This window comes from Telopea speciosissima, chromosome 7, assembly GCF_018873765.1.
Source record: "Telopea speciosissima isolate NSW1024214 ecotype Mountain lineage chromosome 7, Tspe_v1, whole genome shotgun sequence".
Classification (NCBI taxonomy): domain Eukaryota; kingdom Viridiplantae; phylum Streptophyta; class Magnoliopsida; order Proteales; family Proteaceae; genus Telopea; species Telopea speciosissima.
In genome coordinates, this window is record NC_057922.1 from 6,426,990 (window position 1) to 6,445,622 (window position 18,633).

The following is an 18,633-nucleotide window of genomic DNA, read 5'->3' on the forward strand; positions in this document are numbered from 1 at the left end:
ATACTTTAACACTTCCTTGAGTCTATCTCTTTCCTTCCTCAATAAAGGTAGAGATGTCATTTCATAAAGGGAGGAAATAGATTAACACAAGAAAGCACTAGTGTACACTATACACCTTACCAAAAAAAAAAAAAGTGTACACTATACTCTCAAACAGACAACGTTATCGTACAAATATATTGGATTGGAAGGCTTTTTATCTTGGGAGAAGGTTCCCTGTCTGGTAGCGTGGCCCCTGCACCAGAACCAGCACTGGGCTAATGAGTAATGGCATAAATGCATCATCAACAGAGCGTATTTTTTCCATTAAAGGGGGGCGGGGGGGGGGGGAAGAGGGGGGCAGGGTAAATATGTCTTAACAAATAGAAAGCATGATGCAGTTAAGAAGCATCAGTTGTTGTTCAATCCGGTTCCGAAATCCATTGAAAAAGTGATTATATAAGCTTGCTTTTTTGCTTTAAAGTGTATTTTCAGCTTTTTTAGGGATGCGAATGCGATATGAAATGAAAGCGGATGATAACAGAGCGATCAAGATTCAAGATGAAATAACTGATTTTTTATTCCTCCAAATATTTAAACACTGTAATAATATAATGAAAAGCAGCCATGACCATGACCATATGAAAGTTTATTCTCTCTCTTCCCAAGTAAGATTATTTTAATCAAACCATTAATTGATGAACTAATCATTTTAGAATAATAGTCTGCTTCACTTCCATCAAGATCACAATGACTCCTTTTATTTTCATGAGACTCTGAATTTAGAATCCCATGCCACCCCACTTTTGTTGGTTCAAAAGACAATACTTCTTGATTCATTAAAAAAAATTAATTCCTCTTTTAGTGTGTAACAATGTAAGGCTGCAAGGAAAACAAACGCTTCACCAAAGGTTTAAAGTATTTATGTGTATCGAGAGTGTATCTACTATAAACTTCTTTTTGAACATTGCAAAATCAAGAGGAGGAGGAGGAGGAGCGCCATTTAACTCATTTTTAACCTAAAACAAGTTTAAGGCAATTGTTTTCTACTCAGGAGTCTGTGTTTTTTTTTTTTGGTTGGTAGAACTCAAAGGAGCCTTTAACTCTTTATAAGGTGGGTCTACTGTCCAAAAATTCAATCCTTTCGAGATCAAACCATATTCTATCTGGTAAAAAGCTCGAAGTTTTCCATTAGATTCTTCACTCCAATTCCTTTTGCTTTGGATTAGTGACCCATGGAATCATCAATAAGGATTGGCACTATTATGGCCTTATGGGATCTATAACAACATTCGTATGACTATCTAAAAGTATTAAAAAGGCACAAATTTTAAAATTATGGATTATTTAAAATCATTCAAAAATAAAAATAAAAATAAGAGAATAGTGTATTAAAGATGATGCATAAAGTGATAAACATACAATTATTTGCACCTCTCAAAGTTTTTTAGAATTTTTGTATGCATGTTCATTTTTCATTTTGGGGAATATAAAAAAGGTAATGGAACTATTAAACCTCATATGTCGAGCGTGGAAAGCTTTCTTTCAAGGCGATTGAAGGAAAAGTACAATCATCAATGATCGTCAATGTCTGCCCATATTTATTAATGATCGAAAATATCCCTATTATTGCGTAATACCTTATGGACAATATTTGAAACCTGCAAGAGAATCCCTTGACTGTGGATGAAGGAAAATTTTGTCCAAAAAACTATATTATTATGGCATATCTATGATGTATTTATTGTCATATATGTTATTTATTCATAGTTTAAGGGCAAAAGTTCTATGCACAGTTACACGGTCCTGCCCCTATCACAATTGGGGGTCAAAATGACCATATGCCCACCCTCATTTGACACATCGTAACCCCTTCTCACAATATCCGGTCTTACATGAAAATGGCCCCCCATAGTTTAATATTATAATGGAAAAAAGATCTCTACTTGGTGGTGTTTCCTACGCCCTCTCACAGGGCACCGTGAGATGACGCCTCTACCCCCTGGGTAGATACCCAGACGTGCTCACCGATTAGCCCAGACGGTTGTGTAGAGACCATGCGACCAAGAGGAGATCTCTTGCCCTATTATAAAATATTGAAAAAAGGGTATAAAACACTGTAAAAAAAAAAAAAAAAAAAAGGTATAAAACGTTGTTAGGCTGTGTAACGTATGCTAATGCCTCTCCCTATGACTAATGTCTATAGAAAAAATATAAAACGCTGCCAGACTCTGTAACATATTCTAGTGCTTCTCCCTATGTCTATCTCTATCCTCCCTTCTACCAAATGATATATCTACCCCCATTGTAGGAGGAGAGATAAACACACACAAAGCGTTGCTTACACTCCATAACCGGATACGGAACTCAACTCCGTTAAAAAATAAATTTTGCAAGCTCTTTACATTCCATTTTTATACGATCTTTTAAAATTTTCATCGTATCTATACATCTCTTAAAATCGACTCACGGATACTACATGATGCAGGACAGCAATGCTTTAAACCTTACTCTTCGATGTTCCAAAGCCAAAACCCAAGACTCTCTCTCTCTCTCTCTCTCTCGTGTCTTGCCTGTGTGTCTCCTCCATTGGGAGTTGGGACCCTTCCCTAGAAAGCCAGTCAGACTCATACCCGACACTCCTGACACACACTCTCTCTCACACACAATTTGAAAAACCTTTTATCCTCCATTAACCCAAGGATACATACAGGTTAAGATAACCATCCAAACTCAAACCCTCTTACCCTCTTCCCCTCTTCCCCTCTGCTCTTCCCTTTTTCCCTTCCCTTTCCAAATAAGAACAACTACCCTGTCTACCCATGGAGTTGAACACCTCCTCCAAGCTCATTATCCTCCTTTCTCTTCTCAGTTTTCTCCTACCATCACACGCCAAAACTATAGTGGTGGATGAATCTGCAGAATGGACAAAGCCTAATGTCCATATAAACGACTCTCTGAGTATGTAGGGGAAAAAAAAACTAGTGAAACTGCACCTTTTTTTTTCTTTTTTTTTTTTCTTCTTTTCGTTTAATTTCTTAGCAATTCAAACTGACATTTCCCCTCTCTGTTCCATCAGTTTTCAAGTACAAAAATGGCTACAATCTCTACATTTTTCATGACAGAAGAGCCTTCAGTCTCTGCAACTTCACTCAAGCTACACTTGTCAGCAAACCCAACTCGACCTCCTTCACGGTATAAAGTTTCAAAATTTCCATCTTTGTTTCGTCCAAAATGAGCTGAGAAATGATTTATTTTCTTGTTAAGAGTTCTTTAACTTTTAATGCATTTTCTTCTGTTTGTTATAATGATGGTCAGTGGCACCCAAGTCGCTCTGGTTTCTTCTTCTTTTCTTACAACTTCAACAACGGTTCTCTCGAGGCTTGTAAAGAAGGTGAGAAGCTAGCCATTAAGGTTACTCCACCCCCAGCTGTGTCTCTGTCGCCGGAGCTTTCACCACAAGCGTCACCGTCGCCGAGTTCCGGTGGGTTTTTTCCCTCCACTCCGGCCTTCCGGTTGCCGTTCCGTAATCGCCAACATCACCGTCAAGTGAGTTCACCAATTCAGGCACCGAGTGCAACCCCTCCGCACAAGATTCCGTCCATGGTTCCGGACAGTGGTGGCGGCATTCCTTTCATTAACAGTAATCCGGCGGTGCCTCTTCCTACTGGTCAAGCTAACTCTGCTACAATACGACCAATACCCACTTCTGGTCATGAAGAAGGAAAGGTCCAGTCAATTTATTACTCTTTTTCTCTCTTTTTCAATTTTCAGTTGCCTTTCTCTGTTTTCGTGACCAAAAGATAAATATGGTTCTTCCTTTCTTGGGTCTCCCCCTCAATTACAGCTAAAAATAAGAATCAAATAACAATGTGACAGAGAGAGAGAGAGAAGGGGAGATGATGATGGGTTTTTTGATTGGATTTGTTGCGGCTGTGCAGGTTCATTTGGTGGGGTTCCTTGCACTTCAAATTCCTCTCTGCTGCTTTTTTTGGGTTATGCTGTAAATCTGTAATAGATGTTGAAGAATTGGGTTCTGTTAATTCATTCAAAGAGAAGAGCGAAGGAGATGATGCCATGATGGTTCGGTAAAAAAAAATAAAAAAAAAATCTAGAGACAGAGAGAGATGGGTCTGTTTAAAACAGCTTTGTTCTTCTCAATTGTAATTAATTATGTCAAACTATAGTTGGGTTAAGCCATTAACGAGCAATGAAGTACCGTTTTTGCTTTGACAGAGAATTGGGATTAGGAAAAGAAAAGCTAATGTGTGTGCCTCAGGCTTCCTACCTTGTAGGCTTGTAATCATTGAGAGCATCTTTCTTTCATTTTTCTTTGCTTCAAAGACCATTGTGTGTTCACTTTCTTCCTTCTCTTTTTGAAAATGTTTTAAGACTCTGCTTTACTGTTATTAATAATAATAGAATACTATTGTGGTTGCTGAGTTTAGTAGTAGAATAGGGGGTTGTTTGGTGCTCTTTATATTCTACACAGTTGAGCAGCGAGAAAAGCTTTCAACTACACATACATCATGTATGATACATGAACATTATCCAACCCTGTAGGAAAAAAAAATTCTTAAAAATCGTGAACGGCAGGATTCGAACCTGCGCGGGCAGAGCCCACATGATTTCTAGTCATGCCCGATAACCACTCCGGCACGTCCACCCATCATGTTAACAGAGTAAGAATTGTTATCCAAACTCAAGAAAAACTGAATCTAAAAAACTATGTACAAATTGAAACCCAACCAAAACTGAATCTAAAAAAACTAAAACAAAAATCAAATCGGTTTGGAATTTTAAATTCAATCTATTCAATTCTTATATACTTTTTCGGTTTGTTTTGGTTTATTCAGTTTGAGCTTGTTTTTTATTCAAATTTAGTTTTATTTGTTCTAATTCGTTTCATACCATTATATATTTTCAAATTCAAAATCGAGCTGTTTTTTCTATTTAGTTCAGTTTTAACCGGTTGGTTTCGATTTCAATTATAGGTTTGAGTTCTAAATTGATACCCTTATCTTAGATGTTATTTGGAAGGATCATGATAACTTTTTTTTGGTTAAAAGAGACCTTATATATTATAGATTACCAGTATAAAATTACAATCTTAGATATTTCTTCCCCCTAGCATCATTTTACAATAAAAGCGAAAGTGTCGTGGGGAGGGAGTCAATACAAAGCGAGATCTCCTGCGAGTGCCCAAGTGGTATACAACAACAGATCACTATCTACTCCATTTCCCTACCCGGTTTATTTTCCCAAGTTCCTCTAATAGGGGGGGGCAAAATGACCATCCTATCCCCTGCCTGAACACACTGCCCGGGTGGAGTCCACCCCCCTCTGTTAGAGGGACTTGGGGAAATGGATCGGGCAGAGAAATGGATCGAATAATTTTTCATACAACAGCTGGGCTGTGCCGCACACATCCTTAGGCGTTGGGCTCCCTGGAGAGGAGCTCGATGCCTCACTTATGATATCCGCTCTCTCTTCCTTTACGGGTGGACCCATGCATTGTATTTTTCTATGCTCTCATTGGCTTGAGCCTTGATGTTGAGATCCCATCCCACACTGGCATTCTCTTGTCCATAATCGAAAAAGAATGCTGCCAGGCTGCGTGTAGCATATGCTAACACCTCCTTGTAACTATTGGCCTTTTTTAAGGCTTCCCAACTATGTAAACGGATCGTATACGGATTGGATGTGATCAGATCCAGATATTCCCTGCCCTGATATGGATATCCCTAAACGGAAACGGATGCGAATTGAATTCAGATTTTCGACCATTCATTTACATCTATGATTGTGTAACCTAGAACTTTCCTCCCCCAACAGATACGATTCACTCTCAATCCATGTTTTTGTCTCATTTTCTCATTCTTTAAACCTGCTGAATCTTCAAAAACCCTATATAGCATTCGTTGGATATATATTTGGATCGGATAATTTTTTTTTCCAGATTATTCGGATACCCTTAAACAAATACAGATGCAAATCGAATTCGAATTTTCGGGTACCCGTTTGCATTGCACTTGGGTAGGTGTCATTGGCACTTTGAACCTCCTGGTTTTTTTTTTTGGAGTTGGGGGTGTGGGAGTAAAAGTGATGGTAGATGCATGGGTGTTTCTGTCACCAGTGAAGAACTTACTTAAAATATTAAAATGCGACTGAACCTGCTTCAGAGAGCCCTTTTGATACTCTTGAATCCCAAATAGATAAGGAAACAACATCCAATCATCCATAATCCATATTTTTGAATCTACTGGAAACAGTTCATTACATACCAACCTGATCTTTGGAGGCAAGGGGAGCCCACCACCCTCTTTACAGTTCCATTTCAAAGTTTCCAGTTGCAACTTGCGAGGGGAAAGAAGGCAAAAACAAATGTAATTTCTGTACAACTGAAAATCATCAAAACTTTGAATTTGTAAATTCCACCTAAGATCTACTTGTGGACCTGTCTCTTGGGGAAAATTAATCCAATATTGAACAATTTACGTCACCAGACCCCATTCAGTTGCATTAAGACTGTTGAATTCCCAAGTTTTGCAAGATGATTGAAGACTCCCTTCGGTCTCCTCTGATCAGACTGCTTTAATTTTGAATTCTGAGTCAACAATAATTAGCTATTAATTTTCCTTCCAGATCTTTAGATCCTCAACCCTGAATTCTGATCTCAGCTGGACTTCTTCAAGCCACCAATATGTCATCAGTTAGTTTCCCCTTGCATCACCAACTGGCTCTGAAACAAAAGAATATTTCTTCATAGACTTTATTTTGTGCCCACTATGTGCCACAGGAGCATTGTTCTTCATCTCAACCCCAGATGAACTTGAAGGCTTTGAACCAATTCTGGAACAATTGACAAGCTCTTCAACCTTCTGTGACCGATCATTATGACCACTATCATCCTTACTGTTGTACCACGAATCAAGAATCTGTAGTAGAGAACTGTCTTCCTCGCATTTCCTGGACTTCCCTAGCCCCTCTGACTGATCCAATGTGACATTCTGACCTTCCCAGTCTGAAAGCACATCATCTGATAAATAATCATCATCAAGATCCTGTAGTTCCTTCATTTCTTTATTCGATTCCCCATTGAGCCTTGATGCATTGTCATTTCTATAAGAGCTCTCTTAGATATTGGGCCAAGTTCCTCCCACACAGAGTCACGATCATTGTCCTTCCTTGCTGGATCAGATAATTCACCATCTGAGTTACTAAACTTTTCAATTCGATCATTCTCCATGCTGAAAGGAAACATGGTGGTCTCTGGGCCTCGATATTTTGAGGCTTTTTTGGCAGGTAGGATATAAGTTGACTCTATCTTCACTTCTGGCATCACCTGTAAAAAGGCAGCCAGTTTTGAGTAACCAAGCATTTGATAATCAAGAACATAACCATATCTCTCTGCAAACAACTTTTTGAAGGATCCCATATTGAATCCCTCTGGGTATTCCTCCAAAATCTCAGCCACAAGCTTCTGGCAATCAGCTAGTATCTCATGTCTGGCCTTCCCAGTACCAGACGGCTTCTTGTTGCTTTCAGTTGAACATGCTGCAGGTTGAAACTGATTCTGGTCTTTTTTTTTCATCCCATGTTCTGGAAGGCCTTGCGATTTTGATTGAGACAGAGGCAGCTTATCCGAAAAAGAACTCAACCCATTTGAACCTGTTCTAGCACGACTAATGACTTTAAATGGATAAGTTTGTGAGGGGTATTCCTCCACCCATTTCTTCTGAGAAATTAACAAGTCCACCAACTGAAGGAGATCATTTTCACTCAGATTATTAAGAATCACCGGCCCTTCCTTATGCAACTTTTTTGCCATCCGTTCTCTGGTAGAAAAAAAAACAACAATAAGAACATAGGATTCTGAAAGAATTCAATAAGGCTATGTTTGGATTCAAGAGAGTGCTGGCCGGGGGGGGGGGGGTAACTCTCACAATTTTCCATGCATTTGGTTGCCCAGAAAGTTACAGCATTGGGGATCACGCTTTTCCCACATGTCACTATCCAAAAAAAGGCACTATTTGCAAAATTATAATTTTCTCAAGGATGTTCTGAGCCTGAGTGGGAGGCCTAAACGGCTAAACAGTCACATTTGATCTCTAATTCCAGTTAGTTTTCCAACAAAGATCTATGTGCAAATATTTATGCTAGAATTAAGGCTTTTGTTTCTGTTTTGACTCAAGGTTTCGATTGGTGGTGAATCAAATCAATACCTTGCAGTGAGAAGCCCAGGTACTCTCTTCTATACTTTTGATTTCTTCTTGAAGGTTATCAATTCTGGTCTTTTATAACCTGTAATCAAATTTCAAGTTTGGTTCCTGCGATAGAGTTTTCCAACTCACACTAGGACTGCTGGAATCAAGGCTTCTACAGGTCTTATTCATATTTTGTATTCAGAAACACGGTCAGTATTCTAAACACTATCTTAATATCCAGTTCTGGTTTTGCTGCATAAATACTATAATCCTACTCCAAGTGGGATTTGATACTTGCTAATTTGAAGGCTATTCAAGAACTGAGATTTACTAATTTTTTTAATTTGTACTCGATAGCATAGACGATTTACTATTGGGTATGTTAAATCTGAGATCTGATCATTCACCCGATTCACTGTTTGATTGATTTGAACTTTCCTAGTTCCTAAGAGTTGGCTATAAAATCAGATCCAGCCGTTAGGCTTAGCTGATATTTTCAGCATCTATTCTACTCATACACAGGGGCCCTCGACCAGAATTGTTTGTCAATCTGACCTGCTGATTTGATCAAACATAATTTCTCTTGATTCTGGACTTACCCTGTGATCAATCCTATTGTTGGCACTGGTTTACATCTCTATCTTTCCCAAACTGAAAATGACTTTTTTTGAATTAGTACAAGTAAGAAACTTCATCCTTTATACCTAATCAATTGAATGCACTTGTCTCATCGTACTTTTTTCTCCTCTTTATACATGATATATTTTACATATTACTTATTTATAGTGTTTTATGCTTCGAAACTGTATTTTGCATGTATCCTAAACATTTCCATGTGTATCTTTAGTGTATCTTTCGTCTCTCCGATACGATACGATATGTCTCTTAAAATCACCTCTCCGATACAATATCCGATACCGATACTTTAAACCTTGGGTATATGTTAATCACCTAACACTTCAGATTCCCGGAAGCAGGAAAATTAGAAAAGAAGATCAGACTGACTTTATTTTAAAATATGAAGTAAAGGAACATCAAAGAAACCAATGAATGGAAAGTTTGATAGACAGAGAAGGACGGGAATCAATAACTGAAATCAGAAACTATCTGGTACAACAAGAAATATAGTCTGAAATCTGATCTTAAAAATGCATGCAGAAACATGAAATTTGAATGAAAGCTAGACAAAGTGAGCTGGTCAATTTCATTAAATAGAACACTTTGAAAATCAGAAAAAGAAGTTCAGGTTTGACCATAACTCAGAGGAGGAAAACCATCATCTGACCTTGATTAACCAAAAACAATTTCAATTTCTACTTGATTAAACCCATTAATTATCCAAAATGAAAATGAAAGAGGAAGCTAAGTCGTACTTTGATTCAAACTCAAGACCTGGGAATTTATCAGTAGGACTGAAACTACTAATTAAAATCCTAAACTAAACACAACTTCATTTCCTAACTCCTAAGCTAGGACACTAAGAACCGCTGAATAATAAAAAGTAATCAAAGGAAGGCCCACAGGCTACCAAAAACCTTTGGCCTGGGTCACTGCGGACTGCAACTATGGAGGTTCCTGCGTCAGATCTCTTCGTTCAAAATAACTCAACCTGGAGTTTAGAAAATTTGCAGCAACACTGGATCGGCCACCAATTTCCCACACTTGAAATTTTCAAATATGCTCATGATTAGTGCATGAGTTAAGAGAACAGCTCTCTTACTGGAACTTTTTCAGTTTCTTTTTTCCTCTTGATTTGGAAATATGAACTCGCTATAAAATCTCTCCTTCTTGTTCTTGCTTCTCCCCTAACAGTTGCTCTTCCATGGTTTCCAGGGAAGCATACACATAGAAAATGATGTTGAAGTTCTCTAAAACACTCAACCATCTTGCAAAGAGACTATTCTGCTCTACAGAAAATTTGTTTGTTTGAACCCTTGTTTGAAATCAACACAAATTGTAGAATTTCAGTGGTTATTTGAAAGGAATAAGAATAGATCCATTGAATCTTATAACAAATGATGCAGTTTTTCAATTGATCTTCATCACTGTTGTTGGTGAAGCCTGATTTGGTCCAGAAAGTGCGGTTGAGACCTTCGGAGGGCCGTTTCGGCATCGAAACTACCTCAGAATGCCGAAAAATGGCGGGGCTCCACGCCTTCAGAGTTGTGTTGGGCTCGTCGAGATCTTCGAAATGAGTACTTTTGAGCCATGTGTTATGTTTTGGTCCGGCTCAGGTTTTTTGGCAATTTTTGGGCTAGGGGCATTTGTGTACTTTCTGGGGTTTAGGGTTTTCTTATAATGTTCTTATCTCTTTGAGATAGGGGTATGAGGTTTGTAACATTTTCAGAGAAAATAGTGAAACCTGTTCTACTGCTCGGCCGTGGACGTAGCTTCCATCTTAGAAGTGAACCACGTAAATCTTTGTGTTGTGCGTTGTGTGTGCTCTCTCTATTTTCATTTTTTCTTCTGCAAATCGCCATTCTGGGCGTTGTTTTCTTAACAATCACACCTACCCATTTCATACACCCCACCATTATAAAAAAAAAAGAAAAAAAAAATCTATTTGAGCACAAGGATCCCTCCAATGATCTCATTGTTGCCACATTTCTAAAAGCTTATTCCCGTGACCCATTTTTATTTTAAAAAAATCAAATATAATTTCTACAACATTCAGCAATATTTCCAGGTATTATTTCTACATTAAGTTCCTCCCAAAAGCCTCTCCTCAAATGTTGGAAATTCAAAAATCATTGCATATACACATTAAGAAGAATCCTTCTCATGAGCAGAAATTACTGTTTAAAATAATCAATCTACAGATTTGTCCCTCTTTATAAAAAAACCATTCTCTCATCAATGATGAAAGTCTCAGATGCTTCTCAGATGCTACAAAAGTATGGCAAATACACAGGTTAGTTAAAAGAATGTGTGCTACAATAAACGAGACACTGTTGAGAAACAGAAATTCTCATGGCCAGACCGCCATAGAGGTAAATATCAAACAGCAAAAATAAATGCATAAAACTTGATTGAAAATTTAGCACTAGTTCTAAAGGCCAAAAGTTAAAGAAGTGACAAAAACCAACCACCTGGTCTTCGATAGAAAAACGAGGGATGAACCTTTAGGAGTATGTATAAATAAATCCAGCTCAGCCCAGAAAAAGTCCTGCAAGAATAATTCTTTCCTTTCCGTCAGTTCTTTGCCACATTTCCCATTATCATTATTGTCAGGATTTCCACTAGTTCTCCAAAATCTGCACCAATTCACAATTTTGTTGAATAGCCCTGCACTTGGGCCAGATTTCTCACCATTCTCTCCAGAATCCTTGGTGACATTCTCATCCTGAGCTGATTGAGTAGCAATTGATAATGATGGTGAACTAGAACTGGCTGAAGTGGGACATGTAAGTGATTCCAAAGATTTTTCCTCAGATTTTGTCTTCTTAGAGCCATCAGAGGTCGAACATTTCTCTGAAATGCTATCTCCTTTCTCATTACAACCCTCTTTTTTATTACCAAACCATGTCCTATAGATTCTGCGGAAAATTCCTAGTTCAGATGTTACATCCTGTTTCTCCACACTAGTAGGATGATTAAAGTTCATGGGCTCATTATTCTCCTTCTGACAAACTGGACAAGGCTCTTCAAATTTTAGTGGCGGTGCTGGAGGTATAGACGATGCTTTCCCATTCACATCTGGAGTCTTAGCACTATCCCCTCCATTTCGTTCCGCAATTGCAGCTTGGTCCCCATCTCCATCATTAATTTCCGGCCCTATAGATATTTTTGATTTGGACTCAACTGGCTCAGCACTGTTTGGGTGGATACCATGAACTAGTGACTGGCCATCGCTTGCACGCCGAACCTTCAAAACAGTAGACAAAGATAAAAGCAAGCGAGAGAACTTTTTGTGCCCAAAGAAATCTTTATCCATGGTCACGTTACTCTTTACTAGCTCTGCACGAAGAGTTGTAATAGGAATTCCTTTTGGGTATGAATTCAAAATTTGACGAATTCGACTCAGAAAAGCCTTGGGAACTGGGTGAATCGTGGAATCTGTTCCAGCTTCTGGTAACTCTTCAGGCAATGAACATGCAGGTTGTTCTAAATCTGAGAAGGGGTCCTCCAGTGGCCCGTTATAGTAGCCATACCAAGAACCATAGGGACAATCTGGAGGTTGGTTAAAATGCTTACCAGTAAGGCCCTCTCCTCTAACAAGAGCATTCCATTGCCACACAATACTGGCAGCATTACAAAGAACTCCTGGTGCAGAGTCTGTACTTGCAAGCAATATATTGTAGTAATTCATTCTTAGCCGGTGCAAAACTTGTGCAAAATCCCGGTCCCCCGAAATTAAAAAGAGGTGTGCAGGTGGAGGATTTTGAGACACCCAATACACAAGGTCAATCAGCATCCTATCAGCCCTGTTCTTCCCACCTACAATGGCGAAGTCATTTGCTTATTAAAAAGGATATGGTCCCTTAAATGGCTAAGAAAACTGGATAAAGAAAACAAGGGGAACAACAGAACAAGGGTATTGCCATTTGCTATACTTGTCTAAAACAACAAAAGGATGAGTTAGGCCCATGGCAATTATAAATAGTATGAGAGAGAAAGGGCTAGTTAGTACCATAATTCATAAATAACCCGACTCAGGATGTAGAATGAGAAGAATCACAAAAGAATATTATACCCTTTTTATAAATAGAAATATTGGTCATTAGCACCATTCAGAAGCCATCAGATCTTGCACTTCAATTTAGAAGTCGTGGCTCTGGTTTGTTAAAATGCACACATTTAACAATATAATTCAATTCTTTTTTATTTTTTTGGTTGATAAGTAGCGACATTTTATTGAAAAATGAAAGGATAGAAGTACATAGTGGTACATAGGACAACATAGGAGTACATAGAGGTACAAGTACAACAACAAAGCAAAAGCCATCCTCAAAGGCCCCACCCTCATACACCTAACCCAAGACAACTATGGACTCTCTTTCAAATCTCACAACGGAATAAACTCCCCAAACAGATTTGGGGTCTGATAACCACTTGATTAGCCAAGTCATCTGCCACCTCACATGGACTTCTTAGTTGCCAATGGAACTTAATATCAGCTTGGGCTATAAGCTGCCAAATTGTCCTTATTAAATGATTATAGCACCAAGGAGTTTCCCTCATATCTGTCATTCATCTAATCACATTAGCTGAATCCCTTCCATTATGGCATGCAGTCAAGCCTTGTTCAACAAGAAATCAATTCCAATCTTTAGAGCTACTAACTCTGCTCTGGTGGAATCTCCTTCACCAATAGAACTGAATAGACTAGAGCCACCTTCCATCCCAAAACCAGATTACACCCCCCCCCCTCCAAAAAAAATCCCAAAGGTCCAGGATTACCAAGGGAACATCCATCTATCTTGAGCTTGACCATACCTTCAGGAAGGGGCTGCCAGTTGATTGTCCATTTTAATTTTCTATCCCACGTGAAAAGAAGCAGAGAGCAGTCACGAAAGAATTGAATAACAGGGATTTCCTTAAACAACTCATCGGCTTGAGCCCAATGAGCAACTCTACACTTTATTTTTTCAATAAAATGTTTGATAACCATGCCCTATAGTACAATAGTAAGACCATCCATTCAATTGGTCAAAACATACAATCATCAAGCTGGTTCTAATCTTATATTCACTTAATTATACTTTATATATTAAGAGTGTTTCTTACATGAGCACTATAGAGATTAAACTATACAAAGCATCTTAAGCACCCTTTTTTGCCAAATGACAACTCAATTAGCACTTAAGCTTTGTTAATTCCAGTGTAAAAGCATCACAAAGCATAGAATAAGCCCTAAGGTATTGGTAACAATACAAGGCAAAAAAGTAATATATGGTTGGCTATACAATTGAGTTTGACTTTGAGATTTCACACCTGACCAACCTACATCCCTCTGTCTATCCAATGGTTAAAATGGCTAGAATGCACCTCTCTAGGAAAAAAGTTCAGCACATAACCAACCTACATCACTCTGTCTGTCCAATGGTTGAAATGGCTAGATTGCACCTCTCTAGGAAAAAAGTTCAGCACATGACCAACCTACATCCCTCTGTCTATCCAATGGTTGAAATGGCAAGATTGCACCTCTCTGGGAAAAAAGATCGATGGTTGAGATGGATCAGAAAATTTCACATACAGTCAATTCAATGGATATCCTATCTATTCAATAGTCATATTGACCAATCCAGTCTTTCATATGCCAAAATTAGGGCCATAAATTGCCTGTATGAAAAATAAATTATTCTAGAGTGTAGTGTACGAAACCTTTCCCTTTATATGTAGTTTATTATATTAATCATGTCATATTATATTGCAGATACATTACATATAAGATATATTTCAATGACCATGTGTAATGGAATAATTAGGGTGGGGAGAGGAACTCTGGAAAAAGGGCGGGGGCAACTCAAGGGTACTAAGTCTGTCTCTTCCATGCCACCATAATATGTATGACTGAAGATATTCCAAGGGGAGGGGTTTGGGAGTGCTTCCTATAGGTTTGGACGGACTTCTAATAATTTGTTGAAATATACAGCATTTTGTAAACAAAGTCATTATGGAAAAAGCAAAATGGAAACTATCTTTTCACAGCTGAATCATATTCATCTGTCCGAATCAGAATAATCACAAACAAAAATTTGAGGCATAATCCAATGCATTTATTGTGCCATTTCGCACTTGAGTTTCCCTGGCAAACTTTGACTCCAAATTAGGAGATCCAGGCGGGTTGATTGTGAGAAGGTTAAAATTATAGAGACCAAAGTTGAGTTCCAAAACTGTGGCACAAATGTTCCAACTGTACCAAACGAACCTAGCTAGCGTCATCAGGAAAAAGATCACACCATAAAACCTTTGCAGAACGATACTGAAACATCAGCGTTGGAATGAAGTGCTGGAGATGTTGAATACAATCCCAAATTTGAAAAGTGGCGGCTAATTTAGTTTATTTCTAGAAGTAACAATTTATGGCAACATTGGCTATTGAAGAAATTCAAGCTAACCCTGAGGAACGTGGTTAAGGCAGACCCCAGTGGAAGAGAGAGCCTCTTGATTCGATCTTGAGAGCTGCATCACATCTCCGAAGGCCGTGAATGTAACGGGTCCCATTATTCCATTGGCTCTAAGTGCAGAAGTAAGTCTCTGGGTCACTCTGAAGACGTTGGTCCCAGAAGGTACGGAACAATTCAGGAAGTCCCACCAAACCGACACCTTCACGTTCCGGCTCTCTTCGTCCAGGTGTCTCCTTGAAGAAGAAGAAGAAGACGAGGATCTCCAATTAGAATGTTGAGACATTCCAGCGCTCCTGTTCTGAGATTCTCCAAAGCTGCTTGAATAGAAGAACAAACCGTGATAAGATAGGAAATACGGAGACTGAGTATTAGAAGAAACTGCCGTGCAGCGGCAGATGGTTCGGAAAGTGAGGGTCTTCATCGCGGGTGAGATCACAGTCCTAGAATGTTGGGGTTCAGGGTCTTCCGGATAGAGTCGATAGACTGTGTCTTATTTTCATTAATGATGGAGATTGGAGATTGGAGATTGGAGACTGGAGACTGAGACTGAGACTGAGTTTGGCGGGAGCTCGCCAGCTCGGGCATGAAGAAACAGCAGAGGAACAAGTGAAAAACTAAAACAGGAAACAGAATGCAGTTTCCCATTTATTAGGTTTCAGGTGGGGAGTGGGGACATGGGTTAAAATAACAGTATCGGTCGATATCGGTCCGCATTGATATGGATCAGCTTGGAATGTTAGAAACCTTCAATTTTTAGTATCAGATTGTATAGGTCATAGACGTCACACTATTGACCAAAAAAAAAATTCAAAAAATTGTAAAGGGGAAAGAACGCTACTTGGGCGCATGCAGTCTCTGCCCAGCACTACACCTCGAGATTTACCTCCTTTCACGAGAGTGTGGCAGTCATTTCATGCACCCTTTGTCTGAGCACAGAGGCAGCGCATCGCACCGCACGCTCAGGTAGCATTCTATTCCATATACCAACATAGCCTAAGGCTATAACGCATACCATACAACATTATATAGGGTTTCATCGCTTTGCCTCCACCTTGTTATTGGTGAAGCTTGATTTCGATCCAAAATGTGCGATTGAGATCTTCGGAGGGCCATTTAGGCCTTGAAACGATCTCATAATGCCGAAAAATGGCGTACATCACTACCAGAGGCGATGTGTTGTGTTGGGCTCGTCGAGACTTTCGAAACGGTATATTTTGGGATATACATTATGTTTTGGTCCGATTCTGTCCGGTTTGGCAATTTATGGGTCTATGGGCATTTCTGTACTTTCTCGGATTAGGGCTTCTCTATATAATGTTCTTATCTCTGAGAGGGCTGTAAGAGAGAAGGTTTTGTAACATTTTCCAGAGAATAGTGAAATTCGTTCTGTTGCTCGATCATGGATGTAGCTTCCATCTTGGGGGTGAACCACGTAAATCCTGTGTGTTTTGTGTGTGCTTGTTCTTCGTTGATTTTGTATTTCTTCCGCAAATCGCCACTTCTGGGCATTGTTTTATTAATACGCCTTTCATCGCTTTGCTTCCGCCGTTGTATGTGTAACACTAGGGTTTCTCCGTCATTTGGGCATGTAACACCGTCGCCTTAGTACGTGTAATCTATACTTCTCCTCTCCTTCTCTACTCCTTCTGCCATGATCCTTGGAACTGCCACAGGTGACGATGTTGTCGACGCCGACGATGATAACGATGACGACGAACCTGCTTGGAAAAGCATCCCCCTTTCATGGATCATCACCGCCCCGCCTTCCACCCTGCTTCATCGCCTTCTATGCCCGCCCTCCTTCCACCCTGCTCCCACCATGGTTGTCCCTGCCAAAACTTTTTGCCATACACCTTCCCCTCCCCCCTGAAGCTCCCCATTTTGCCCTATCCATTTTGCCCACTCACCCTGTGGGCTTTAGCTCTATGGTTGGTTATGGTCTTTAACTATCGTCGGCAAACAATCGTAGTTTCTGTGCTTCAATTTTGTGTTTTAGTTTCTGGGCTCTCTGTGGACAACGCCGAGGGGCTCCCAAACAAGGGAGATATTTCTTTTTTCTTTGTTTGTGAGTTTGCAGGTGATGTTGACTCAGGTGCTGATGGCATCAAGGTTATTGTCGGCTTGGAAGCTTCAACCGCCGTTCAATCTTCACCATCCCTCTCCTGTCACCGGACAAAGCTCCACTCGCCGAACCAGCAAATCCTTGCAGATCTATTCGAAAGTAGGCTGTGGCAGCGATTCTGGTGGTCTTCTTGTAGTTGGTCGAAGTCCAATTGGCGATCCAGCAGACCTTTGCCGATCCGGCAAGTCTGTTTGAAAGTAGGTTGTGGCAGTGTGTCGACACGCGTGGGTAATTTGGCATTGGACTTTTTGACACGTATGGGGGCCCCTCTATTGGCACGCATATGCATGCGCCTAAATTTAGCTGTGTCTACAGCTTTTTTTCTAGGGAAGTAGTTGCGACCCATCCCCTAGTCTAGATGACCCAGTCAATGGCATGTGAGACCGGGTAAATTTCCACTCTTTGGTTTTGGATACTATATCTCCATACCTTGTGTTTATCATGTTCTCTATCTGTTTTATGTATCTTGATTTCCTTTGCTTGGCGTTGGACGCACATGAATGAATAGACTTCTTTCTACCCAAAAAAAAAAAAAAGGCATACCATACATTGATTTCTATTACCTATTAAAAAAAAAACATGGTTTTCTATTTTCTTGCTCGATAATGCATTCTAGACCCAGAATCTATTCCAAGAATATATAGCACACATAACCCTAATCTAAATTATTTTTTTTTAAATAGACCGACAACTCTAGAATGTATCGACTGGAATCAGGGCCGATTCTAATCCAAATTGGTTGATCCAATCCCCAAAATCAGCCAGATTCTGCTTTTAAAAACTGGCTTACGGATTGGCCACTTCGGATCGGATTTGCCGGAATTGCAGCCAATTGTAATCCAAATCAGCCGATCCAATCCTTGAAATCAGATGGATTCTGAGCTAACCTTAGAACTGGCCACTTCGGATCGGATTTGCCGGAATTGCAGCCAATTGTAATCCAAATCAGCCGATCCAATCCTTGAAATCAGATGGATTCTGAGCTAACCTTAGAACTGGCTGAACTAACCCTAAAACTGGCCAGATCCGAATTGACTGTTTCAATCCCTAGAATCAGATGGATTCCACTCTAACCCTAAGAATTGACCAATCCATATTATGCTCTAACCCTAGAAATAACAATGGATTGGCCTCTTCAGACCAGAACGACTCGAATGGGCCAATTCTGATCCGAATCAATTGATCTGATCCTGATTCTCAAAACCCTAAGAGAGAGAGAGAGAGAGATGGGGTTATGACAAAACTGTTCTTCGGC

The 18,633-nt window shown here is 39.6% G+C and overlaps 2 protein-coding genes and 1 non-coding gene across 4 annotated transcripts; 1 reads left to right on the top strand and 2 right to left on the bottom strand.

The window, feature by feature from the left end:
- Positions 1 to 2,764: 2,764 nt before the first annotated feature.
- LOC122669257 lies at positions 2,765 to 4,029 on the top strand. The gene is made up of 4 exons (XM_043865980.1): positions 2,765 to 2,940; positions 3,059 to 3,174; positions 3,298 to 3,708; positions 3,921 to 4,029. Exons 1-4 carry the CDS (start codon positions 2,802 to 2,804, stop codon positions 3,984 to 3,986), a joined length of 732 nt encoding a protein of 243 aa, XP_043721915.1. The 5' UTR covers positions 2,765 to 2,801; the 3' UTR covers positions 3,987 to 4,029.
- A 534-nt stretch (positions 4,030 to 4,563) lies between these two features.
- Positions 4,564 to 4,645, bottom strand: TRNAS-AGA. The gene has a single exon. It is a non-coding gene; the product is annotated as a tRNA-Ser (tRNA).
- A 1,670-nt stretch (positions 4,646 to 6,315) lies between these two features.
- LOC122667083 lies at positions 6,316 to 15,720 on the bottom strand. Of its 2 annotated transcripts, none has more exons than XM_043863269.1 (3): positions 15,248 to 15,720; positions 11,276 to 12,623; positions 6,316 to 7,817 (listed from the first exon to the last, which is right to left on the bottom strand). In XM_043863269.1, exons 1-3 carry the CDS (start codon positions 15,675 to 15,677, stop codon positions 7,055 to 7,057), a joined length of 2,541 nt encoding a protein of 846 aa, XP_043719204.1. In that variant the 5' UTR covers positions 15,678 to 15,720; the 3' UTR covers positions 6,316 to 7,054. The 2 variants fall into 2 exon arrangements, with proteins under 2 accessions (XP_043719204.1, XP_043719205.1); XM_043863270.1 differs by having other exon boundaries at positions 11,276 to 12,738; positions 15,248 to 15,366.
- Between the last annotated feature and the right edge of the window lie 2,913 nt (positions 15,721 to 18,633).

Coding starts and splice junctions, on each gene's coding strand:
- LOC122669257 (XM_043865980.1), top strand. CDS start 2,802: ATGGAGTTGAACACCTCCTCCAAGCTCATTATCCTCCTTTCTCTTCTC. Junction 2,941..3,058: donor CCATATAAACGACTCTCTGA/GTATGTAGGGGA, acceptor CTGTTCCATCAG/TTTTCAAGTACAAAAATGGC. Junction 3,175..3,297: donor CCAACTCGACCTCCTTCACG/GTATAAAGTTTC, acceptor AATGATGGTCAG/TGGCACCCAAGTCGCTCTGG.
- LOC122667083 (XM_043863269.1), bottom strand. CDS start 15,677: ATGAAGACCCTCACTTTCCGAACCATCTGCCGCTGCACGGCAGTTTCT. Junction 12,624..15,247: donor CCTTAACCACGTTCCTCAGG/GTTAGCTTGAAT, acceptor TCGCCATTGTAG/GTGGGAAGAACAGGGCTGAT. Junction 7,818..11,275: donor GTTTTTCTATCGAAGACCAG/GTGGTTGGTTTT, acceptor TTTTTCTACCAG/AGAACGGATGGCAAAAAAGT.